Source organism: Lycorma delicatula, chromosome 9 (genome assembly GCF_047948215.1).
Source record: "Lycorma delicatula isolate Av1 chromosome 9, ASM4794821v1, whole genome shotgun sequence".
In the NCBI taxonomy this organism is placed as follows: Eukaryota; Metazoa; Arthropoda; class Insecta; order Hemiptera; family Fulgoridae; genus Lycorma; species Lycorma delicatula.
This window is the reverse complement of record NC_134463.1, coordinates 44,057,355-44,084,928: the sequence shown is the minus strand read 5'-3', so window position 1 is coordinate 44,084,928 and position 27,574 is coordinate 44,057,355. Positions and strand designations below refer to the sequence as shown.

Below are 27,574 nucleotides of genomic sequence, written 5' to 3'. Positions count from 1 at the left end.
TTATCATAATGGACACAGTAAAAATAAGAAATAACAAGTCTGCATGTTAACTTTGTGATGAGTTCTGCTGTTGAAAAATCTGCTAATAAAATCATAGCAATTCAAAAAATGTTAAACTAAAATAAAATGTTTTTATAACCACAAAATAAAATTTCAAATAAGGTAAAATCAAAATTGTTCAAGAAATAACTATAAATCTTTAATAATTAAAATTAAAACGTTGATTTTCCTTCCTAAACATAAACATTATTCACTAAATAAATATGTAATTAAATTATACCAAAAAACAAATGAACATCTGTTAAAATGTTATTAAAACAAAACCCATATATTTTCTATTATTAAATAATAATATATAAAATATATTACAAAATGATCAATTAACAAGTAAAATGCAAAAAAAAAAATTTAAGTAAAAGAGGCATTCGGTCATAATATAATTATTTATTATTACAATATATAATTGTATATTTGCAGTCTTATTTATTCACATAATATTTATTAAATTAATTATTTATGACATATTGTTACAACATTATATACTATAAAATAATATTAATAAAAACATGGGCATAAATATACAATAATAATATAAATAAGCAAAGTGAATAATAGTTCTGTAACTAAATTATTGATTAATATCAGTATGAATAATATTGTACAAATAATAATAATGATTTGTATAAATGATGCAATGAATCAATCATACACAAATTATTAATAATTAACAATGACAATAACTATTTTGCACCTAATAACGTTTATTACTTTTATATATATATATATAAAATAATGTTTATTACTTTTATATGTATATGACCATACACATATGTGGTGAAGAAAGCGATTAAAAATTAATTAATTATTATAATTTGATAATATAAAGACAGTTTATAACTTAGTTATTATTATATTTAATAATATAGCAGTCCCTCTGTGTTAATGATGTGTCCTTCGATACAACGCACGAAGCAGCAGCGAATATAATAGCAGTATTATTTATTGTAATACTACTACTAGCACTGTAGTGTATAGCATATCATTTTATTTACCTTTTACAATTGTTTTCTTGACTTAAAAAAAACTGCTACTGTTACAACACCACGATCACAAAAACACTGTGTGTGTGTGTGTATATATATATATATATATATATATATATATATATATACATACATAAATAGTCTTGTTTCTAAACTACAGGATCATTGCTTGAACGCAATTGTCTAAAATAAACAAAAGAAACAAAGAAATAGAAATAATTTATTCTAAACAGAAAATTTATAAATTTAATTACATTAAGACTCTCTCTCTCTCTCTCTCCCTCTCTCTCTCACACTCTATCTATCTATCTCTCTCTCTCACTGTATGTATGTATACATACAATATATATATGTATGTGTGTATGTGTGTGTGTGTGTGACCAACCATTAAAAATTAATTTTAAGGAAAATGATATGACCTAAAACAAGGATAAGTTCAATAGAACAGCATAAACCTTAGTATGTTGCAGTAAAAGAAACACATATAGTATCAAATAATATAATAATGATAACAAACATTACAAACAAAATTAAAGTTCAAAGTTAAGGTTCAATCCTAAAAATCTATATACAGACTAAGTTATTACAATATGCAAGTAGTTGCTGTGTGCAACAACATTTACAGAATCTGGAAGTTATAGATTTAACTTATTTTGCATCTTGCTAAAGGGATAAAAGAAGGCTGGCTGCTATATCCAAAGAAATAAACAATTTTTCTTGGATCTAATGTAAGGCACTCGAATACCAATATTATATATTCCAAGTAGAAGACATCCTTTGAATACTTTACTAACAAATATAACATCTAAAATAAGTGTCCATCACTAAGGAAGTTAAGACCCCAGAAACTGTACTGTAGTATAACCAAAACTGAGTCTTTGAAAAGCCTCAATTAGTTTACAAGTGCAGTCTCTAGTATAGTTACATATTGGGACATAGTATTCAAGCACTGGCCTAACTGCTGGCTTACACAGATGAAGGATTGATTAAACATCTTCAAACAAGTGACAAACCCATAAAAGCTGCCCAAGGTTTCTCCTTGCTTCGGATGCTGTTCAAAAAAAGACGTTAAATAAAAATTTAGTTGAGTACAAAAAATTCTGTAATTACTTCTCTATGTATTCAACATTAATTCTGTTAACCTCTTAGAAATAACATTTAACTTTCAATTTATTTTTAGAATATGTGAAGACAATGGTTTTTCCTAAACTGACAGTCATTTTATTATCAGTAGACAACGAAAATATTCTAGTACTGTCGCTCTGTAAAATCAACTGATTGTCTTTATAATTCACTTTAGGACAAATTTTGACATCATTATAACAGAAGAATCTAAGAAACACAAGTACTGATGCCATTTATGTAATGCTTGAATACCAGGGGCTCAAGCTAGATCTAGAATTAGAATAATAATAATAATAAAAATAGGCAACAGATATCTCTTCTGCAATATAAATTAAACTCCTTTTCAGAGTGTTGGTTTTCACATATTATTAAGAGATTGATGCAAATGAAAATTACACAGAATTCTTAAAAGGATGGAAAATCCAAATTTGTTCTCGATTTGGAAAGTTATTTTTAGTTAATTTTTATTTTGAGAATTCTGTGGATAAAATAATTACTAAAAAAAAGTTACAGATTGATTTAGATTATGCTTTAAAAGCATCAGTAAATACAACTTAACTTGAGAAAAAAAATTTCTGTAATAAAGAGGAATATTTATCAGCGATTGTGTATTAAATTTATGAAATTAATATACCCAATATTTTCACTTTTTTAACAATAACTTTTAATAAATGCCTTACAAGTAAACAAACAATTTTTAATGTGAAAATTTTGACAAACATTTTCGCTGTACTAATCAGGCCAGACAAACTATTTTTTAACTCTATAGCTCTCAGATATATTAAGAATTTGAATGGAAATAAATATAACTCCCAAATCAAATTTTTCTACTTTTAACATTGTTTGAACTTACAACTGAATAGTTTTCAAATCCTTCAATGTATTTACTTTACTGGTTTTTTAACATTTTTTTATTACTTTATTTTTTTATTTACATATTAAAGAAAAATAAACAATTATATTTATATAAATCCTAATTTCTATTTTTTTTTTTTCTAGTATAAAAATACATGGTTGGCAATAATGATGAATTTTTACTGTTATATGTAAATTCAAAATAGGGGGAAAATTTTAAATATGAAACTATTAAATAATTTAACACGATAAACTATAATGGATGGAAAATGATAAGAGTGGAAGTGGTTGGTGATGTCAGATACCAAATTATAAGGGACATATTGTAAACTTCATATTAAAATCAGAATTGTATTCTGCTACTTGAAATTGACCTATTTAGTATATTATAAGTTACTTAAAGAGTGAATAAATTATATCTGTAAGAATTTTTATGCTTGTTAAACCATAAACGCATGATAATAGATTAACATCATCAGGTATGGGTAGGTGTAGCAATCTAAGTGTAAAAAAAAAAAATAATTGCCTCAGCATTTATCTAGAGGGATCAAAGTCATTGTAAAACTTTGATCAGCACTGTGTCACCAAACACAAAATTAATTACAAAATAAAAACGTTTACATTACATTATATAAGTTTATATTAATTATTAAAATCATAAACATAAGAAAATAATAAATAAAATATATAGATAATAAATTAATAAAATAACTAAAAAATACATAATACAATAAGCATTAATAAAAATTGTTTGAGCATTTTATCATATATGTTTTTTACAGATGAGAAAAAATTTTTTTTATTTTATATTATAAAAAAAAATTCATCAACAGAGTAACATTACATCAATAAAAGAGAATCTTTTGAATGTTCAACCATCTGAAATCAATGGGGAGATTTTATAAATAATCATGAATTTTTTAAGAATAAAAACAATAGTATCATGATAAGGCCCTTCTTGTAAGCCAATGCATTATGTTGATTTATATCAAGACAGTTTTGTTGTCTGGTTTGGTACAGATAGATACTGTTTTTTCCTTTGTTTTATCAAACAAAGGTTATAAATATTATTCATAAATATATACACTTAGGTAAGAAAAGGCACAAAGTTATTCATAATTTGAAACAACACAAGATGTGTATATTTATATCAGAAATTTAAACTGGGAGCTAACATTCCAGATATTCTAGGAAACAATATAAAGTTGTTTTCAAATATCTTGTTTCTTAAACCATACATCAGTATTCGATTATTTAAATAATCACTATAAATTTATTTATATAATCATTATATTAATAATAATATTTATTTATAAATGGGAATTAAAATGAAAATAAAATTTAAAATTATTAAGTTTATGGTTGTCAATAGTTAAAATACGTCAACGTTAAAAAAAGTCTTATCAGGAAGACGTTACAACTGTTATAAAAACATTTACAAAAATTTATATGCACTATTATAAAATTCATTATTAATCAGTAATCCCTGATGATGGAGGAATAATCTGAAAGCTTTTGCGTAGTCAATACTCACAATTGTTGGTAAGTGGAATACTTTATTTTTATATAAATTGTATAATACCAATGGTACCAGATGTTAAGAAAATTGAACCTTATTAATTTCATATTATTCAATACTGATGAGATTATTCACAAGTAGTTCATACCTCCTGGTCAGATGATTAATGAAAAAAATGTTCTATCACGAGGCAACTACGAGAGAATATGTGAAAGAATGATCCAGGGACGACTGAATCCTTCACGACAACACAAGGCCACATACTCCATTCACTGAACATTTTTGTTTAAAAAAACAGCACGGTAATTGTTACACCTCCATAATCCTCCAACATGGCTCCATGCATCATCTTTCTCCTTCTCAATTTAAAGGGATCAAAGTTTAATATGAGTGAGGAGATTCACGTGGAATTGCAGTGAACATACACACCAAAAAAAGGCTTTCTAGATCCATTCTGTTTGTAGCAAAAGTGTTGGGATCGGTGTACAATTTTCCAAGGGGACTTGTTTGAAGGTGAATAGGATCCAAATATGATGTGATCATATTTAATGTATTTTAGATTGTACTTAGTGCATTTATTGTGTTTTTAGACTGTATTTTGGGAAAACCTCACATTTTTGTTTGAGTGAGGATAAATTATTTGATATGCTACTGCTGAAGTTAAAGCAGCCCAGGTGAATAAAAGGTGAATATTAGACTGACCCGACTGTTTAAACACCTCATGAATTGCACTTAGTACAATAAACAAAGCTTAAAATTAATGAATTAATTTTGAACATAATTTTAAAGTTGAACATAACTATCGTCATCTCTTCATCGGCTGCAAATGATTAATTGAGGTACAACAGCTGCATACAATAATTTTATTCTTTCAAATTTACCTTACGATAGAGCACCTAAGCGAAAAAACATTGTTAATAGTCTTTTCTGTAACATGACTATTAATGACATCAAGCACTACAAAACTTTTTTGTTGGGAATTACAATGTCCATGTAAAAAAACAATAAAGGTTTTGTACTCGGTTACAGAAATTAATTTTTTAAATTAAAAGGAATTCATGATTAATTAAAAAAATTAATTTAAATAATTAACGTTAATATGATTTCTTACTATTAAAAAGAACATGTTAAAAAAGAATGTTACTGAAACATGGCGACTGTCTCTTATTATAGTGTCTTAACTATGCACTGTAATAATGTATACACAACTAACGATACCAGCTAAATCTGATTTCCTATTCAACACACTTTAATAAGGACATACAGATCTGTGCAAATGGTGGTTTTTATCAGTTTGAACATTTTTTATAGCTAAAACAACCAACTGTAACAAACATTATTGAACCGGTAAAATTCAATGTAATTTTAAATTATGTCCCGTTTATTTAAATTTCTGATTACACATTATATTCTAAATACATAAAGTGGGCAACAATTTTCAAAATTTTTGGATCTACAAACAAGAAAAGAATAGTTAAGCTATTCTGAACATAATTCAGTATTTTGTACATTATTTTAGTTTAAATTTACATTGTATTTCAATTTTTTTTTAGGGCAGCTGTTTGGCATTACAAGATTTTCGACACAATTTTTGTTTTTTTAAGCACCTACACATTCGTTATAATCATAATTCCAGGTTGTAAATTTTGAAATTAAAAATTAGTAGGCATTATACTGTATATCAAGTATCCCTGTAGATAAGAATTGCAAATTGGTAATGAGAATTACCAATGAACTAATTACAAAGTCCATTTATTCTTGAACTAATTGATTAATTAATATTAAATAACAAGCATGAAATATAAACAGAAAAAAAAACTGTGATTACTACGCGTGCAGTTTATACCTTTGCCAAGCCACATGTTGTACGCCAAGTATTACTGCTGCCATCAATAGCCGAATTGTTAAACAACTTGTACCCTCGCGGAAGTGTAATTTATAACTTGACTCTTTTAGTTCTCCTTTTCTTTCCTGGAATTGAAAAATTCAACATGGTCATCGAGAATTGTCGAAAATTACCTGGTACAAACTTTTCACCAACGGGTAAAAATTACTGTACATGCAAGAAAATATACTATTGCAGTTGTGAATTCTAACACTGTTATGGTTTTTGGCAACTGGCAAAAAAAATGTCATTACAAGGAAAAAATCAACAGAACCAATAACACTAGAAATTACATTTAATACATACACAGTTTAAGTGATTCAGCCCTGACCTACTAATACTATTAGAAACTAATCTAGATTGTATTCATCCACATAAAAAGCACGCAAAGTTTATCAGGAAATGGAACTAAAGTGGCAAGTAAGACTTGTTAAAGAAGTGGTGAGTTCGAACACTTTAACAGCTAGCTAAGCTCATCAAGGAAGGCAAATGGTTAAAATCTATATACGTATAAATAAATGAATAAACACAGCTTGTAAACAAACTGGCAAACCTTCTCTGTTTTCTCACTATAAACATAATGTGATTATCATTTCATCTTTGTTGGTATTTTTAACAGTTAGCCTTATGTAGTATTCAATACAGAGTCAATCTATTTTAATTTTAACAATGGTAATACCTATGAAATCCTTCGACTTAATAAGATCACATTTAAATAACTTAGTAACTAATATTATAACCGATCAATAAAATAAAAGTTTAAAAAATAATACTTTTTCAATTTCCATTTTTGATGTTTAATAAATTAAAAGTCACTCCAACCTAAATTTGATGTCAACATCAAAATTCAAACACAAATTGAAATAATATTTTTTGTAAGAGTTCAAAATTGAGAAAGCATAAACACATAAATCAATGCACAGGGTGGGGATGGATCAGTATATACCGGTGGGAGGAACAGAGGATCGACCACACTCATACACATTAAAGTATGTATTGTGTGCGTATACTCAACAGCACACTGAATGCTCACGACAGATACATAACGTCTGACTGTTTCTGTTTTGTTACATTTATTTATACTTACTGTTTGTTTAATCTGATAAGTAATTTTTTTGTTTAATTTTGTTTCTTAATCTTTTTGTTTGTTTAAACTGCTAAAATATTTAATTTTTTTAGTTTTACAATTACAATTTTTATTACTTTTTGAAATTTCATTTATTCTTTACAAGTTTTTTTTATTTATTTAATTAACAGAAAGAGAGAGTAAAATAGGATGGATAAGGGTTTTTTATTCAAGCGGCTTAATCCCATCCATATCATTAGATTTCGCATCATCCTTGTTTGATGACAGATTCATTCTCATCACTGCTTTCACTGCCTCCACTATTAACGCGAACTGTAAACCTTTAATTTAGATGTTGGCAACTTGATCTGTTTTTCATAATTTTTTTCTATTATTGGTGCGTGTTCACAACACTGCAATATTCCGCTGCAAAACCCTAAATTTTATTTCAGAAAATATTTTCTTGGCAATTTCTTTTATATCATTTATATTTTACCAACTAGATATTTATATCTGCCGATTTTTTATTTTTGCCTAAATCAATTCAATCGGATTAATCTCAGGATGGTATGGTGGAATCTTATTATGTTGTGACCGTGATCCTGCATATTTTATCAAAGTAGTACCTTCATATCGGGGCTTATTAATTTGCACTAATTCATACAGTTCTGTTTTTAATATATCTGCTGAGCATGAAATATTTCCGTCTCAAAGCCATTCTAACAGTTCATATTTTTTGCCGTTTGAATTTGACAGGTTGTGTAACAGTATGTTGTGGTACTGAGCATTATAGATTACCAAAACCAATCGACATGGAAGATTTGAGATTAGAGCTTTGTTCTCAGCCATTTTTCTTAATTATCAGCATTCATATTGTTCTGGTAATCTCCTTTTTTTGGCCTGGCCCGATGTAAAAATTAAAAGAACATTTTGAATTTCTCCTGCTTCACTGCCAGCGTGAAACAATATCAGCTTCGATCCTTTGGATACCTTTTATACAGTTTTATAGCCTTTATTTGAGCCATTGGTCCAACCATAACTTTTCCTGTGTATCAAATGAATATAAAATTCATTAAAAAATTATTGGTCTTCCTTCCAGTCTGTAAATGCTCATATTCTTTACATAATTTACTCATTTAATTTGTATATTTTGTTTTTCTACTAAATTTTTTTTTTATTTTCAGTTTTGTTCCATCTAAAATCCATACTCCTCAGAATTTTCCTAAGTTTCATGACTGCAATTCTTCTGCAGATTTGGGTGTTTGGTTTTTAAAATGAATAACTTTTTCAATGTCAACAGGGCTTTATGTTGTATATGAAAATTGTATATATTTCATAACGCGCATCTTTGGAAGTTATTGATGTTAAATTTCACTTTCATTCCATTATAAGTTTTTTCCCGCCGTATTAAAATTCTCATTTTCTCCCAGTTTATTTGATTCCATTATCACTTTACGCACAATATTAACAGTTACCCCACAAAGGTTTGCTACACAAGCACCATAACATTCAATTTATGATGCAAAAAGAGAAAGACAAAACTAATAATTTTTTTAGACCTAACAGTAAAAAGAAACAATAATTTAGATTTTGAAATACACAGAAAATAACTTAATACAGATAGCATTATAGGTTATGATTCAAATCACCCAATAGAGCGTAAATTATTGGCTTTTAGATACATGATAGATGGACTACATAAATTGCCATTAAAGAAACCAGCATATAAAAGAGTTAAACACTGTTTTTCATATAGCAGAAAATAACAGACATACAAAAAGAATGATCAGAAAAATGAATAGAAATAGAAAGAAAAAAATTAAATAAAAACAACAAATGATAAAGAAACCTTTAAATGAAGTAAATTAACATTTATAGAAAAAGAAGTTTATCCAATTAAACAATTCTTTAGTAAATGTAATATACAAATGGCTACAAATACAAATAATATACTAAAAAAGACTTTTAACTGTAATATAGAAGAAAAATATATTTATAACAGTAATGGTATAAACAAAATAGAATGTAAAAGCATTACAACATTCACATAGACAAATACGAAGAAAAAAAACTAAAATTAGGATGTGCGAACCCACGAAATCTTTTAAAAATCAAAAACAAAATCAAAATTGTCACAAAAATCAGTAAATTTATATTAAATGATTGTCAACTGAAGGTATGTAAGATTAGTCTGTCTGATTGGCAGACAAAGTAGACATCTCAGTAAGTTGTGTCCACACATTTTACACTCCAATAAAAATGGACAAATCAATGAAATTAATTCCCAATTGTATTAAAGGAAGAATGTACATTTTAGAAAATTTAGAAATCTTTAAATTAAAAAGTAACAATAAAACAACCTTAAATGAACACATTAACAACAAGCGGATGCCTTTTTCAAGAACCTCAATTTACTGAAAACAGGAAATAGATAAATAAATAAAAAATAGGTATAACTGTTATCCAGAGAAGGCCAGATAAGGCATGACATCAAATAAAGGGAGGGACATTGACTAAACATTATATAAAGACTAACAGAAATATAAAAGTACCAGTACAATAGGTTTTGACAATGGAGTTAATCCGAAACATGTCAATGTATAAGAGAGTAAAGCTAAGAAAGATAAACAGTACTCAACATAGAAATCATAGTGTTCTTAGCAGAAAATATAATAATATCTTAATAATAACAATTTTTTTTTCAGTAACAAGGTGGGGTGATACAGTACTTTAGATTTACTTTTAATTTTAATCAAAGATGTATTGTAAAATTAATGAAATACATCTCTTTGTCTTTAATAGTTACCCTAACCTTTTCAAAGAATAGAACATTTTTTAAGGTATTTAAATATATTCAAAGTAACAAAGATTTGTTTCTTTTAACAAAAATAGAAATTTTTTAAGAAGAAAAGGACATTACTAAGGCAATATGACAAATTTATGCAAAGACAAAAAAATCAGCTTTTTAAAATTTTTATATCTAATTAGAAATTGCAATTTTTAATAATGAAATGAAAACTAAATGGTTTTTGTTAAACAGATTAGACTTCTTATCTTGTAGCAGTATGTAGATTTTCTTTTACATAATTGTATGTTATTTATTTTACGTTCTGTCAGTAACAGTTACCGTGTTTCAATCTTATATTGCCAATCAGTGATAAGAAATATTATTTTAACTGCAATTCAAAATGTTACATGAGATATTTTGATATTTTTATATGAGTGTATGTATGTAATTTTTTTTTAATATTTAAAAACTATACAAATTTAAATCTCTCTTTGCTGTATTATGTGAATACACCTTGTGTACGTGAATGAAATGTTAGGTAAAAGGAGGAAATTTTTATTCTTTTTATTTTAACATAAAATGCACAAACAGTATTAATGAAAACAATAAAAATATAATACACTGACATAAAGATAACTCACTTGGTCTGTCTGGTAATTATAGATGGTGGTGGCAGTGTCGGGGTGGAGGCATTATTCCGCGGTACAGATAAATCTAGGGTCGATGAGTTAGCAGCAGACGTACTGCCAGCACTGCGATGTAATCGCATCGAAACCTGTGGCTGTGTTTGAACCGATGCCGCCTGGCTAACCGCTTGCTGGTTTAATGTAGATTGGTTCTGGTTCTGTTGGTTTCTTTCTCTTTCATTCGATTCGGTAGTTGCACCTGTTGCAGCACGCCGTGATGCTAAAACAAAAATTAAAGCAATATTAAAACAATTTGACTTCCAATAGAAGTTCTTTTCAAATAAAAATTAACAAAAATACAATTCAATTTAATCTATTGTAAATATAATTCAGGAAGGGAATGTAAAGCCTTTGAGATTAAAAGTTAAGTACAAGAAAGGAACAGACAATAAATATCAAACTGACACAACAATTGAACTGGAAAAATTATTCCGAAAGAAAATGCTAGATATCCCTGGGATTATATCTAGTATTAAAAATACTAGATATGATCCCTGGTAAAGCATATCTTTGATATAGCTAACAATAGCTACGGTGCATTCAATTTTTATGAAAATTTATCGTTTAAGATTTTAACATTTTTAACGTTTAAGATTTTAGTTGATTATTAGATTTACCATAGCAAAATAAAAATTATAATATTTACAGAAAAAATAAATAGGAGCACTATCATTGAGTCATTATAAATGTTTTGTTTCTCCTTTTTAATTTTGATTAATATGATAAAAGTACTTTCTAGTTAGATAAGATTCACATATGTTTAGAAATGCCACGGTTGTTTGGAAAGTTCTCATCTGATATAGAGTTGGTGTAAGTATGACTAAATGAAAACTATATTTGTTAAGGATGATCCTTTAGATGGTGTTCTACAGTTTCAGATGCATGCATTTAGTTGCTTAGTTGTGAAGAAGATAGGACATTTTCTGAAAAATGAATATAATCGAAGTTCAAGTTTAAAGTACATTGTTTTGAAAGGTTTAATCCTGATCGACGTAAAAAAAAAGAGTTTCATTTCACTTCAAATGATTCTTTCCCTTCATTTTAGTAGAAAAACTGAATTTATATGTGATCATACATCCCTTCAAGATGATGAATGCTCAAAAAATTCAAAAACGATTAACAAAATTGCCACAAAAATCAGTAAATTTATATTAAATGATTGTCAACTGAAGGTATGTTATCTGATTGGTAGACAAAGTAGACATCTCGGTAGGTTGTGTCCACACATTTTACATGATGTTTTGGATACAAAAAAACTTTCCCTGGATGGGTGTTGCGTTGTGTAATAGTCAATACAAACTTCATTTGATTGAAAACTTCTCAAGGGTGCTTAGACTTATTTAAAGACAATTCTGTTTAGTTTCTTTTTATATAACAGTACATAAAGCACGGATTCACCATTACAAATAGAAATCAAACAGTGGGTGGGAGCATGTGAAAGTACAGCAAAGAAAGGAAAAATGGTTCCATCTGGAAGGAAAAGTCATGGGCATTTTTTTTTTTAGATTCTTATGATGTGGTGCTCGACTATCTGGGAAAAGGAAGGACCATTACTGGATAGTATTACACTTCACTATTAGATCAATTAAATTGAGTATTAGACTAAATGTCCACATCTAACCAAAACAAAAATGCTCTTTCACCACAATAATGTACCTGCACACACATCTCGGGTTGTTCTTGCAAAAATTAATGACCTATGCTTCTATGTAATTCTACAGCCAATCCATCTGGCTCCCAGCAATTATTTCCCGTTCTCAAACCTGAAGAAATGGCTTGCTAGAAGAAGATTCAGTTCAAATGCTGAGACAACTGCTTAATTTGTAAAATTGTACAATGACATTATACTGAGGATATTAAAAATCCGGAAAGTTTTTGGACTAAATGTATCAGATTGTAACAGAAAGATAGAAAAAAGACATTTCTGAAAAATCTTGTTTTCTCTGTCAGGCTGAAAACTATGTGAAGGACCCTAACAGACTATGAAATTTGCTTGGGAGAAAATAAAAATTTTAAAATAGCACACCAACATAATGATACTTAATATTTCATTAGTGTCACTGCAAAATGAAATTTTTTAGAAATAATATTCTTTTTATCTACCATGGTCACTGCATAATTTCATTTTCAGCATATAAGCTAAATGCTTGTAATACAACCTCTCTCAAAGAATAAGTTTGTTTTATGTGCTTGCAGTAATTTTCTGATATAGAGAGTATGAAGATGCTTAAAAAGCAACATGTTTGTATAAAATTTTATTTCAAATCGGTTAAGACTTTTACGTAGAACTTTGGAAATTTTGCACGAAGATTACAAGGAAGAATATATGGCACATTATGATGAATTGAGTGTGAAGGGGATTATAGTTCTTTTCATTGGAACAGTGTTTTTCATACATGATTACATCTCATGGTCACAACAATACGTTTTATTTGAAAATGATGGGAGTATTTGAGGGAATGAATGATAAAGAAATATCCTAAAATGGATAACAATAAATTGATGCTGCAACAGAACAATGCTCTCATGCATTCAGAATTCATGAGGTTTTGACAATACAAAACACTACTATTGAACTCCAGCCCTAATATTCATCAGATTTAGCAACCATGAAGTTCTTTCTGGTTACAAAAATGAAAACAGTCCTGAAAGCGCCAGATTCAGAAAAAATTTAAGAAAACTCACTATGGAAATTGTGGGGTAGTCCACAAAAAAATTCTAACAGAAATAATGCTGATAGTGGTTGTTTATTAATAGTGGTGGAAACCACTATCTTTGAAAGAGGATAAAAATCATACATTTAACAATAGGTTAATTTATATTTAATAGATCAACCCTAAGTACAGAACAAGTGAAATAGAGTGACTTACCTTATTTCATTACATAACAGAAGCATTTTCGCTGAATTTGATTCACATCAGCAGCTGCATGCATTATATATATATATATATTACAAAACCACCAAAAAATTGCCAATCTGTGTTATAATTTTATGTTAAAATATTTTTTAAATTATTTTTTTTTAAATTTTTTAATTAAATTTTATTTATCATACTTTAAAACCATACAATTTAAAACCTTTTAATTAAATTAAAAAATTTTAAATTATAATCTCAAAGAGATAAAATCTTAATTGATATTTGTAATTTTAAACAAAGTCAAAATTAAAATGTAAAATGTAATTAAAACAAAAATAAAAATTACAAAATAAAAATTTATATTTTCAAAAAAAAAAAACTTAAGCAAAGCATAATCTTGTGCTAGCCATTTTACTTTACTAAACATACTGAAAGATCATTTACTGAACACTACTACCTAAACAGATAGTGGTACTATCTACTGCAACCTTTATAATACTGTCATCCTCATATTCTTTCTGAAGGTTGATCATATTAAATTTATTCTTATTTGTATTATATATATATATATATATATATATATATACAATAACTTACTAAAATGTCAAAACCCTTATTATTTCTATCCATATCGCATTTTTTAATTTCTAATATTTTTAAGTTTGTCTGAATATCTGATGTTGTGTGTTTATTTTTAATCAAATGATCTGATACATTCGAAAAATCAAGTTTACCTTTTTTTATAACTTCTAAAATGTTCATGAATCTGGTTTTAAAGGATCTAGTGGTCTTGCCAATATAATTATGATCACAATTATTACACACGATTTTATAAAAACCACTCAAATTGTATACATCATAAGTATTACTTATGATATTATGTTATTCGTCTGGTATGCAGGTTTGAATTCATTTCATACACCTTTGTAATGTGTTCGACTATTTTAAAAGTATATAATTATTTTAAATATACATTGTCAATTTTTTGTGTGCTACTTATTGGTATTAAATTTGAGTTATTTTTAATTTTTACCATTTGTTTCTTATAAATATTATTTACCAACTTACTATCATAACCATTACATATAGCAATCTGTTTTATAATACTTAATTCTTTGTTTAATTCATTTTTCATATAATTAATAGCAACTCGGTCTATGATACATTAATATGTACCATATTTGTATAAGTACTAATCTTATATGATCGTGGGTGATTTGAAGCTCGATGTGTAGTGGTTTTGTTAGATGTTGATTTCATATATACTGAAATTATACATTAATTACTTTTACTAAACTCAATAACAACATCTAAATAATTTATTTGTCTATTGTTATCAATTTCAAACATTAATTTCAAATCACTACAGTATGATATCAATTTATTCAAGATTATTAAATGTTTGTCATTTATCACCGGATTATAGACCACAAAAATATCGTCAATATATCTAGTCCACTTTAAATATCATGTCTATGTGTTATTCCATAAACTATTTTATCTTCAAACTCCCGTAAATAAATGTTAAAAAATATGGATGACAACGGAAAACCCATTGGTAGCATACTTTCTTGGATGTAATATTTGTTTCTTTTTTTTTTTGTCTTCAGTCATTTGACTGGTTTGATGCAGCTCTCCAAGATTCCCTATCTAGTGCTAGTCGTTTCATTTCAGTATACCCTCTACATCCTACATCCCTAACAATTTGTTTTACATATTCCAAACGTGGCCTGCCTACACAATTTTTCCCTTCTACCTGTCCTTCCAATACTAAAGCGACTATTCCAGGATGCCTTAGTAAGTGGCCTATAAGTCTGTCTCTTCTTTTAACTATATTTTTCCAAATGCTTCTTTCTTCATCTATTTGCCACAATACCTCTTCATTTGTCACTTTATCCACCCATCTGATTTTTAACATTCTCCTATAGCACCACATTTCAAAAGCTTCTAATCTTTTCTTCTCAGATACTCCGATTGTCCAAGTTTCACTTCCATATAAAGCGACACTTCAAACATACACTTTCAAAAATCTTTTCCTGACATTTAAATTAATTTTTGATGTAAACAAATTATATTTCTTATTGAAGGCTCATTTAGCTTGTGCTATTCAGCATTTTATATCGCTCCTGCTTCGTCCATCTTTAGTAATTCTACTTCCCAAATAACAAAATTCTTCTACCTCCATAATCTTTTCTCCTCCATTTTCACATTCAGTGGTCCATCTTTGTTATTTCTACTACATTTCATTACTTTTGTTTTGTTCTTGTTTATTTTCATGCGATAGTTATCAAAACTAAAATAATTTTGTTTGCATATGTTACTTATAATAAGAACGATTATTTCAATAAATAAGGGATCTTCATGATTTTGTGTTAATTTTTTCTTTAATATATTAGTTACTTCTACAGGTATACTAGGATATATATTACAGATATCATATAAAAGATTTTTAATTTTTGTATGGTTTAAAAGTATAAGTTAATTTAATAATAATTTTTTTTTTTAAATTTAAATATATTTTTAACATAAAGTTATAATTGAATGGGCGGTTGTCATGGAGTACAAGTTTTTGATAGTGTAAATCAAATTCATGAAAGCGCTTCTGTTATGTAATGAAATAAGGTAAGTCATCTTATTTCAATTGTTCTGTACTTAGTGTTGATCTATTAAATAAAAATTAATTTGTATTGGTACAGAGGAGTATGGTTATTAAAGGAATTGCTTTTAAAAAAATAATTAATAATAAGAATATAAAATAATTTTTAAAAAGTTCAGATTTTTGTGGCAAACTTCATAATTAAGGCAAGACAAACAATTTCAAACCTAAGCCCCACTAACCACTCAAAGTCAAAAAAGATATGTAATATACTTAAAATAAAGTAAGCAAGTCAAAACAAAGAGTTTTTAAAAATAGTTTATTTATTTTATAATTTAATTAACCATAGAAAACTGAAGTTATGTGGAAATACAGGTTAAAAATTTTAAATGCATACAAAATGTGATAAAAGATTATCTATTTTTGTTTTTATAAAATTGAACAACCACAATAGTAGATATTACACTAATTTCTACCAAGCAAACACAAAGATGTTTTTTTATTAAATACAAAAACCATCACTATTAGCAGTAGAAATTTATTAACAAGTTTTTATAAAATAAAGCAACATAAATAAATTAAATAACAGAAAACATAATCTTCAATGTTACTGGATGAAAGCATAATAAATAAATAAAAAGAGCAATTGCACAAAGCGCAATTTAGAAACTGTTTTTGTATAACTCAACACAATTCTACTTCTGTTTACAAGAAAGGATCTTATTATATGCCTCTGTTGCAATTTGAGTCAATTCATATCAAGTGATCCAACCAAAATCATTTCTGGCTGCTTCACTATTTTTTTATATGATATTTCCATATATATATTGACAGTTCAAAACATGTCTATTTTATCCCAGCTGCTTGTGAGTAGTGGCCATTTCTGTTTAGCAGTACATGATAATTTTTGACTTTGCAGATATAAGCGTAAACTTTAATACCTTTGCACTGGATTATGCTAAAACATTGTTAACATACAACATTCTTCTTTTCACCAAATTCTCTTTTATTTCGGTCCTTTAAGTTAAAAATCTTAACAAGGCTAACAAGTGAAAATTACCTTTAAAGTTTGTTATCAAATTTAACAAATTCCACTATTTAGAGCTTAAATTTATAAGGAAGGAGTGAAATACCAAAGTAGATTTTTTTATTAATACACGACGCCCCATACTCACTATATCTAAAATAAGAACATTGATTAGTATTTCTTCTTTTCTTTTATGAATTCTTGAATATTAAAATTTTTGAAAGTCTGAGGCTTGGAATAAAAATCTAATTTTTCTACTTAATATATAACTATATAAAAGCAAACAACAGTAAAAATTTCAACTTTAATATCTGATTTTGAAACATGTTATGGATTTTAAAAATATACACAAATAATGTACATCTACACATCAATTAACCACTCTGAAATTTAAGAAATATCTAATTTATCTACTGAAATCATATAACGGTTTGTTCCTGAAATGTGATACTTCATTTTTAGTATTGAGAAGGCTTTAGAATTAAGACTCAACATATTTAATTTAACCAATAAAAATTATAAGTTAATTTTATAATGAAATATAATTGAAAAGTTAATTAACCCAACAAAAACTAAAAGTTTTACGCCCTCTGCAAAGAAAACATTAACGGTATTACTCATTTTCTCATTAAACAAGATGAAATTGTTACTCATAATGAAATGTCTAAAACCAGATTTGAAAATTGTTTGAGAATCAAAGGAATAAGAAACTTTCATAAATTTCATGGAGTTGCAGAGAACATAACATAACATCAAAAACAGACACTAACAAAGATTACTCCATAGTAAAATTGTGTTCTTAAGTTACAGACAGTCATGGTTAGCAGATACTGAGGAAAATAAGTTCAAAAAACAATGATGTATATGTACACTTTTATCATCTTGCAGGTCCTAGTACGTCTTTCAAGAAGTGATAAGAATTTGAATTCCAATTAAAAAAATTCCAAGGACTCTATTAGCGCTTCAACTACTCTCAACAACAGGGAGACTCAATCTCTTTCACATAAACCGTCAGAAGAAATGAGCATACTCCTAAACAGTCATTCAGATTAGAAGAACCTAAAAAGTTAGTTATCTTAATTTTGTAACTTCTATATAATTTCAAGAAATAAATTTCCTGCATAAGTTTAAGTTAGTTTCATTAGAACATTCATAACAAATTTAATTTATTTCTTGTAAAATCTGAATACACATTAAAAAAAGTAAACCTCTCTCTCTCTCTCTCTCTCTCTCTCTCTCTCTATATATATATATATATATATATATGACATCTGTAGCACATAATAATACTGTAATACAATTATTTCTCTTAAACTGATAACACATTTAAAAATAAAAATATACAGGATTGTTCAAAAGAAGCTACTGAGTATAGATTTCCTTCTTACACAAAAAAAGGGAGGAAAATTCTTGCAAATGTATATGTAGAAGAAACAAAAAGAAAAACAGAGAAATCCTAAGATTTGCCTGTGCGGGAGTTACCAGCACTTTCAAATGTAAATACCTACATTACCTCTAATCAAATACAATTAATTAACAATTCATAAACTCTCTGCGCTTGCATATGCTAAGATAGTGTTTTCCATTTTCCCTAAATTGCAAACTATTGGGCCATTAAAACACTTGCTCTATGAGGCTTGACATGAGGTTTCTATTTCTAGTTGAGATAAAGATAAGAATACAGAAATGTTTAGTCTATGGTTAAGATCTCGTTTCTTTCAAAATATCTTAACACATATAAAGAATAAGAGCAATGCATTATTTTTTTTTTAGCAGTCATTGCATTAATTCTTTCCAAAATTTACCAACCTTGCTAACAAATTTGATCACAGCAGGTAGTACTCCAAATGTACAGGGAGTAAAATAAAGATAAAATTTACTTAAATTTTGTAAAAATATAAATAGGTCAGTGGAAAGATATTCTGCTCTCTGAACAAAGAGAGTGAAGGATAAATACAAGGTTTATGTGCCACTGTTCGAATTATAAATTTCTGTCCTATTATCAATAGTTTAATTTTTATGAGGTATGTTCCCTTCCCATATCTCAATTACATATTGAATATTACTTTGTATAAACACATAATGTAGCATATTCATTACATAGCTTGGTTACAAGCTACACACAAAATATAATTTACAGCATATTATCAACAGTTGCTTCTTAAATTTGCAATATGCTTATACAAACTCAAACATGAATTTATTGTTATGCTAAGGTACTAGGCATAGATGGTTTCTTTAATCTCTCTCCACAACTACACATACAGTTGAGCAATTTACAAGTGCATTTTTAGAGCTACTGGCTGATCAGTGTTGATTCTTAATTTGTAACAAATTAATTTGGTTTTCCCTATATATAAGAGCTTAACGCATTCACATGAAACCATACACCGATTTGGAGATCACTGCATACTAGACGGACAAGTAGATCCCTACTGCCAGCAGCATAACTTAGTGCTGTATCATAGACAAAAACGGTAAGTTTCTCATTTCATGCTCCCTCACACAGATCACTAATAAATATTATGAAAGGCTCCATGGATAGCACTGAACCCTGGGAAAACCCACACATTACTAATCTAGCCACACTTATGGTGTACAATATCTGTTACTTGTATTCTGTTTGACAAGAAACTGACAAACCAACAGTTGGTTACACACTCCTCATATACCCACATTCATAAGATTATTTAACAAGATACCATGTCTTACTGCATCAAATGCCTTTTTAATATCAAGGAAAAGGCTCCTCGCAACCTTTCCCTTAAGTGTTCATTAACTCACTATCATTTCTAAAAGATTTAACATAGCATTTTCTTTAGCCCCTTCCCGAATCCAAATTGATTTTTACCTAGAAAATTAATTTTAATTATATAGCTTGATAACCTAATCCTAACTAGTTTATCAAAAATCTTGGCAAAAATAGATAAGAGCAGTAGGCCTGTAGTTGTTGGGACAGCCTTTGCTTCTTCCTTTGTACATGAGAACAACAATGGCATTTTTCAATTGCTGAGGGTAAACACCAATGACCATGCTAAGATTATAAATAAATGCTAAAACTTCTGAAATATGCTCGTCTACAATTTTTATCAATTCAATTTTAAATACATAAATACCCAGGGCTTTCTAGAGATCTAATTATATATTCTATTTTAGAAGATGAAGTTGAGAAGAAGAGCATTGAACAATAACTATTGCGTTGCTGAAATAATAAATTATAACAAAGTGGATTAATTATTATCTATATTTATACTGCTACTTTGAGAGTCATTAGACAAATTTACAAAGTGATCATTAAATTTATTTGGTATTTCTAGGTTATCAGTTAGTTATAATTCCTCATTTTCCATTTCCAACATTCTAATTCCCTTGTAAACTTTGTTTTCATTGATAAGATTATCAATTAACCCATCCTTCCCTACAATTCCCTTTTACATTACTAAATGTTTCTTGGCAATAGTTGGCTATGGTGCATGATATATCCTGTTTAATTTATGTAGTAATTATAAAGTCTTTCATTACATGATTGTTTTAAAACCTTTTCGTACAATGCATTTTTTTCCTGAACACTTAAGCAAATTGTTGTTCAACTAATTTTTCATGTTTTTTCCTACAATATTTTTTTTTTGTCACTGTTAACAAAATTTTTAAAGATATTCAAGAAAGTATCATATGCTAGCTACATCAATGTCTTTACAGGCATAGACACTATCCTAGCTTGTCTAAGATAGCACATTTTTAAGGACATCATTATTAATCTGGTTATAATGTGATATTTTATTTATGGAAGTAGGAGAGAGTGATAAATGCAGTGTGGTCACTGAATTATCCATATATTGTTATAACTTTCAACAGCTAGACGACAATGCAAATTTATACTAAACAAACAAAACATTAGTTTTCAATAAGTCGATGTTTAAATCTTTGTATAAATGAGAATCCTATCTTTTATAGAAGACAGATATCATTAAGTTCACTAATTAACACATTGACTGGTAGATTATGGAATCTGTAGAAAGCAATGAGGCAGAACTTACAATCATTGACTTTAAAGTTAATTTTTACGCCATCCGTTGAAATTAGTGTAATTTGAGAAATATTTGTAAATATGAGATTGTGCACAGATTCCTGATTTTAGATAGTTCACAATGCTCCCAGCTCTACAATTACCAATACCGTTAGGATAACAGTAATAATTATCAATGGGATAATGAACTCAGTATAATAATAATTAGTAAACTATCTATCTATTCAATTCAAGTAACAATAAATCAAAAATTTTCCTCATATTACAAATGCTCTAAATTTAATATAGAAAAGTTTCACTTGTATCCATTATCTGTTAAGAATAATAAACGACGAAAATAATTTGTAGATAATGGAGGAAAAATTTACTTAAATGCAATTAAGTAGATCAATATCAAACCAAGAATAATGAAGAATATATTAGTATTAATTATTTACGTAACCAGCTTGAAGCACTTCGTACAGTAAATCAATTATGAGATAAGAGTAAAACAAAATAATTACATAGAAACTAAAGCAAATGAATAACAGGCAAAATTTTTTTTTTATAAATTTTATATATATATATATATATATATATACACACACACACACACACACAAGATCTGTAAATAAAGTAATGAAACTGGTTAAGAAAAACTTTTTATTTACAATCTAATTATACATGATGGACTCTTATCACCTCTGAAATAGTTCCGTTGGGAAGCCACACAAAACTTCAAACAGTTTTCCCACGTTTCATAGCAGTGATGGAACTCAGAAACTAGATAATCCATCAGATGGTCAGTTACATTTTTTTACGTTTTCATTGTTCCAAAATGGTGTCCTTTAAAGTCAAGAACAGAAAAAAGTCGCAGAGACTCAAGTGAGGTGAATAAGGTGGTTGAGAAACTACAGGAATGTTTTTCTTTGCCAAAAACTCATTAATTGAGAGTGCAGCGTGACAAGGTGCATTGTCATGATGCAGCATCCATTTATCGATCTTTGATGGCTGGTCTCACGCAGGCAATTCTTTTCCACAGTCTTTCAGGAATTTCTCGGTTAACATTGACTTATGTCTGTCCTGTAAGCAAAAACTGTTTACGGACAATGCCATTACTATCCAAACAAACAGATTAGCATGGTTTTGATTTGCTCATTTTTGCTTTTTTAGGACGTTGTGAGTTTGAAGTGTACCACTCCTTGCTCTGGCATTTTGTTTCTGGGTCATACTCAAATATCCAAGATTTATCACCAGTAATAACATTTTTTTAGAAAATCAGGATCAATTTCAATTTGCCCTAGAAGATTGCGGCACACTTCCACCCTGCTGTTTTTCTGTTCAACAGTGAGGTTTTTTGGGACCAATTTTGCACAAACTTTTTTCATGTCCAATTCGTTTGTCGATGGACTGTGGTATGGTTCAAATTCAACTGTTCTGTAATCATTCTGACAGTTAATCACTGGTCGCACCACATCAAGTCTCTGATTAATTTAACACTGTCATCACTTTTTGATGTTAACGGTCTTCGAGAGTGAGGATCGTCCATAACTGATTCCTTGACATCTAAAAATGTTTTAAACTACCTAAAAACTTGGGCTCATGACAGAGCGTCATTTCCAGACAACTTTTTCAATTTTGAAAAGGTTTCAATAGCATTCTCACCGAATTTAACAACTTGATTGCACAATGTTGTTCATAGTATCACTCATTTTTGTAATGCACAACAAAAACTCGTTTCACAAAAAGTTTGTTTACGTCTCATGTGGCAACAACAGACTAAAAATATTAATACCTAATATAAATCAGTCGTTCATATAACCATATGTTTGCTAGTAACTTTAGTGTTGCCACTTTGGCAGCCAAATAAAAGAAATAGTCTCATTATTTTATTTTTACAGATTTTGTATATCGTACAATTTTACTTAGATGCATTTTCCAAAACAATCACTGGTTGACGGTCAATTTTCCTCATTAGAATTTTTCCGTTTCATATCCATAAGTATATATAGCCTTTATCCAATTTAACTTGCCTCACCATAACCAAAAACTCTTCTCCCTGTTTCAGGTAGAGGAGATGACAGACAAGAGACCTAAATGACAGGTCAAAAGATCCCACTAGACTCTTCATTTCCCCAAAAATTCCTCCTTGTCAATCCTTCATGTAAATTTTATAATAAGCGATTCATCTCCACTGAAGGTTAAATGGCGATGACAACTTTCAGTTTGCTCCTTTGATATTGGATGTTCCAAAGCATTGCCAATGGATGTAACTACCCCTAGTAGATTTTCAATTTTTATCCAACAGGTAATCATGGAATTCCACTCAATTGGTCCTAGAATATTTTTGTAAGTTGGAGACCACACAATGCAGAGTTTCAATTTCTTTTTTTAAAGGCAGTTATCTTCAAAGACTGATCTTTAATTTTTTGAGGCACAGCTCTACTTGTTCTTGAACCCTCATTTTTTTAAAGAATATCTTTAATATTGAAATGGCATCGTTCAGTTGATTTCCCAAGTTCTTCCTCCATTTTCTGTTATCTTCTCTTAATTTCTTTAATTTCAAATTCTTACTACTTCCACTAAGGCGATTTCATCTCAATCCACAGATGTTTCCGATGCCAGATTCTTTCTTTTTTCCTTTGTACATGGGTCACATCTCCATTTATTTCTTCCTACTCTCGGTGAGAAATTTTTATTTCTTCTGCTTTTAAATTCACACAACTATTGTGAAACATGTAATGACAGTTGACAGTTTAAGATTTCAAGGTAGTTAGCAAACCTGAGTGACTAATTAGATACGTTGGAAGACATAATTTTACAGTAAACAAAACCTTACGAGAAGTAATTACTTCTTAACAGTCTCAATAGTTTAAATACAAAATTAAATATTACTAATTTATAGACTTTAATTAATCATAGCAGAATAAAACTGTAATCGGAAAACTTTGAACTCTATAAGGCACAAACAGCAGACGTCCAATCAATTTGGCTGCCAGCATAATAATCAATCTATTTCACATAAATCTATAGCCTAGCTACATTTTTGAGGTTATACCTTTAATTTTTGTAGGAAGTAATTAAGTATCATGAAAACTAGTAATATTTTTAAATTCTAAATATTTAATATCTAAATCCTATATTTAATTTTTAGGACATGAGAAATTTTGTCGATATACACATGAAGATTAGGCTAATATTTTTTTATGAATGATAAATAATGGATTTTTTTTGTGAAAACTCGCAGAACTATAGTTTTGAAATTTGGTTCATATCACAACTGAAATTTTTACTCTAGTTCAGTCTTATAAATATATATATTACTTGGAAAAATTAGATTTTTATCCCAAGCTCCACCAGAGATATCAAACCACAAACTTTCAAAAATTTAATAATTTTAATTTTCAAAGATTTATTAAAAAAGAAGGAAACTCTTATCAATGTTCTTTCTCTAGCTATGCGAGTATAGAAGCATATGAAATAAAAATAAATCTTTTGATATTTCACTACTTTATTGTAAATTTAAACTCTAAATAGTGGAATTTATTACAAGTTTGATAAACTTGAAAATGACCTCCAGGTCATTTTTACTTATTTACTTAAGGCTTTTAATGAAAAGAATCCAAATTAAAGCGGAAATTTGATGAAAAAATGGTGTATGTTGCAATGTTTTAACATAACCCATCTAAAGATGTTAAGTTTACGCTAATGTCTGCAACAAAAATGGCTGCCACTTGGGTTAAAAATAAAAGTCTTGTTTTGGACTGCCAATGTATATGGGAATAAGATAAAAAACAATTAAAAATGGTCAAGCTCCCTCATTGGGTCACTTGAATTGGATTGATTCATTCATTTTCAATAAATTGTCGAACAATTGAAGCTCTTTCCACAAAATTATTTAAAATACAATTAAAAAAGTTTCTTTTATGGAAACAATATTACTCTGTTGATGAATTTTAAAATAAGACTAATTAAAAACAACAAAAAAAAATCATGATTTATCTCAATCATCCCATTCAATGTGTAGATAAATAAATATGTACTCAAAATAATTTTAATGGTGACTTCTGAATTATTTCGTAGTAATTTTTATCTTTATCTACTTACCTTAACATTATTTCATGTGTCTGTAATTAAATGATTAATAAGGACTTGAAACTCATCTACTTTTTATCTTATAATTTCTCTAATACTGACACTATCTATATATTATGATCTCATCGAAATAAAGACTTTAACAGATTTAAAGATATTTAATAAACAGCTTTGTCCAGTTTTTAGCATAATCTAATTAACCAAATACCTGAATGTGTGAGAATTTACAGAGGAAATTTAATCCTGACCAACTAAGTTTCAATTCAGAAATTGTTTAAAAAGTAGTAAGAAATAAAAATATATCACTGAACAAAATGCTGTCTTTGGATCTACAATATTTTCTGTGTATATACCTCACTACTATATAAAGGGAGAACAATGTCTTTTCATTCGTTCCTAATAACCAAGAACTAAACCAATTATTAAACATTTTAACTGAAGCTTTCTTATGATTCCCAGAATGTTTACCACAATTAAAATCTCATCAATCTCACTACTGTATAATGCATTAACAAAAAAAAGTATAAATAAATAACCTAGACCTTCTTCTACTAAATTTAATGTAATTGTCAATATTAAGATATACTCTACATCAACATTAAACTCTACATAACTTCTTCAGACAGTTATTATGTGATTTACTTAATTTAATGTGATTGTTTATAAAAGATCAATTTGAATTATTATCATAAAGTATATAAAAACAAATTAGTTTGAAATAAAATTAAAGAGAATGAACACTATTTATACATTTAGTAAAGTTTTGATGTTTGAGGAATACTGAATTTTGATATCAATATCAACTTCATCAGAAAGTTACTACGTTTTACTAAATTTAATGTCATTGTTTAATCTAGAGGCAACCCATTACAGCTCATCTTCATGCAAGCAAAGTAGCACCACTCTGTATATTTTTATATCCTAAATTAAGACGTTTCATCAGGGTAAGCCATACACATAACTGGCATAGATTTGACTTTCAATTAGGTATTAATATTTTCATAACGCCATGGTCAGCAAGGTCACAGACAGGACAAACTTCTTGGGCTATTAGAATTTATGACTGTAGATAACGTGAATCTATACCATAATGTTCTAACAGGCCTGAATAGTAATGTATATGCTTGGCTCAAAATTGAGTTCAATCTTTAGGAAATATATCTCAAATCAACATACATATCTTTTCATGTACATCAAAACATAAAATTATTCATTAGGTAATGTCTTTTGATTAACGTTCTGAAATTGACTATCTAAATTTGAAAAATATTCAAAATACGTTTAAAATATGTAACCAATGTAATATCAAAAAAAGAAATGACAAAACTCCTGAACTTTGTTGTGCAGGGGGCAAAATAATTTTTACACACCTTTAATATCCTCCTGATTTCATTAAAAATTTGATTTTTGGAATGCAACCTCTATCTAAACCTGTTATTTTATCCAGTAGATTGTGAACAGCGATAACTATGAAAATAACAGCCCACACAAACACACATAATTACTAAAAAAAATATTTCAAAAATTTTTACCTTTTATATGCATATCTGGAGTGAACCGAACAGAGGATATGCTTAATGTATGTGTCTACATATATGTACGTGTATATACAATCCTAAGTTTTGGTATCAAAGAATAATGCTTTTCAAGTTCTATAGATCAGAAATACTTCCTACACGTACTAGTTTCATTAGCATTAAGAAAAAAAGATAAAAATGAAAGAACCTGTATATAAAACCATTATTAATCTGGGTCAAAAAATATTTCCTAGTGAATGTATTATATGTAAGAGATATTTTCTGTTTCTAATAATGAACACCTCTCATGTACACAACTAGCATAGGAAATGTTTTGTTTCTAACTGATAAATGGCAAACATTTTGTTTATATTTTAGCAAATTAGCTGAAGATACTGATTGAAGTTAGATAGGTTTTTTCTCCCATACAAAGTGAAAATTTATACATATTAATTTTATCTTAAAATTCTTTAAACCATTTTAACAAAATCATCAACATTCATATAAC

The 27,574-nt window shown here is 28.1% G+C and overlaps 1 protein-coding gene across 3 annotated transcripts in view; it reads right to left on the bottom strand.

Moving 5' to 3' along the window:
* Nucleotides 1-611: 611 nt before the first annotated feature.
* The window catches only part of LOC142330110 (casein kinase I-like), a 98,329-nt gene continuing 71,366 nt past the window's right edge, over nucleotides 612-27,574 (bottom strand). The window contains exons 10-12 of one of the 3 annotated variants that reach the window (XR_012757686.1): nucleotides 10,923-11,187; nucleotides 6,389-6,513; nucleotides 612-1,226 (exon numbers count right to left, since the gene is read on the bottom strand). Coding sequence is in view for 2 of the 3 variants with exons in the window: in XM_075375185.1 (XP_075231300.1) it covers nucleotides 1,193-1,226; nucleotides 10,923-11,187 (299 nt within the window). In the remaining variant the exon portion in view is untranslated. The remainder of the gene's footprint in view (nucleotides 1,227-6,388; nucleotides 6,514-10,922; nucleotides 11,188-27,574) is intronic. The other 2 variants (XM_075375185.1, XM_075375186.1) reach the window with 2 other exon arrangements.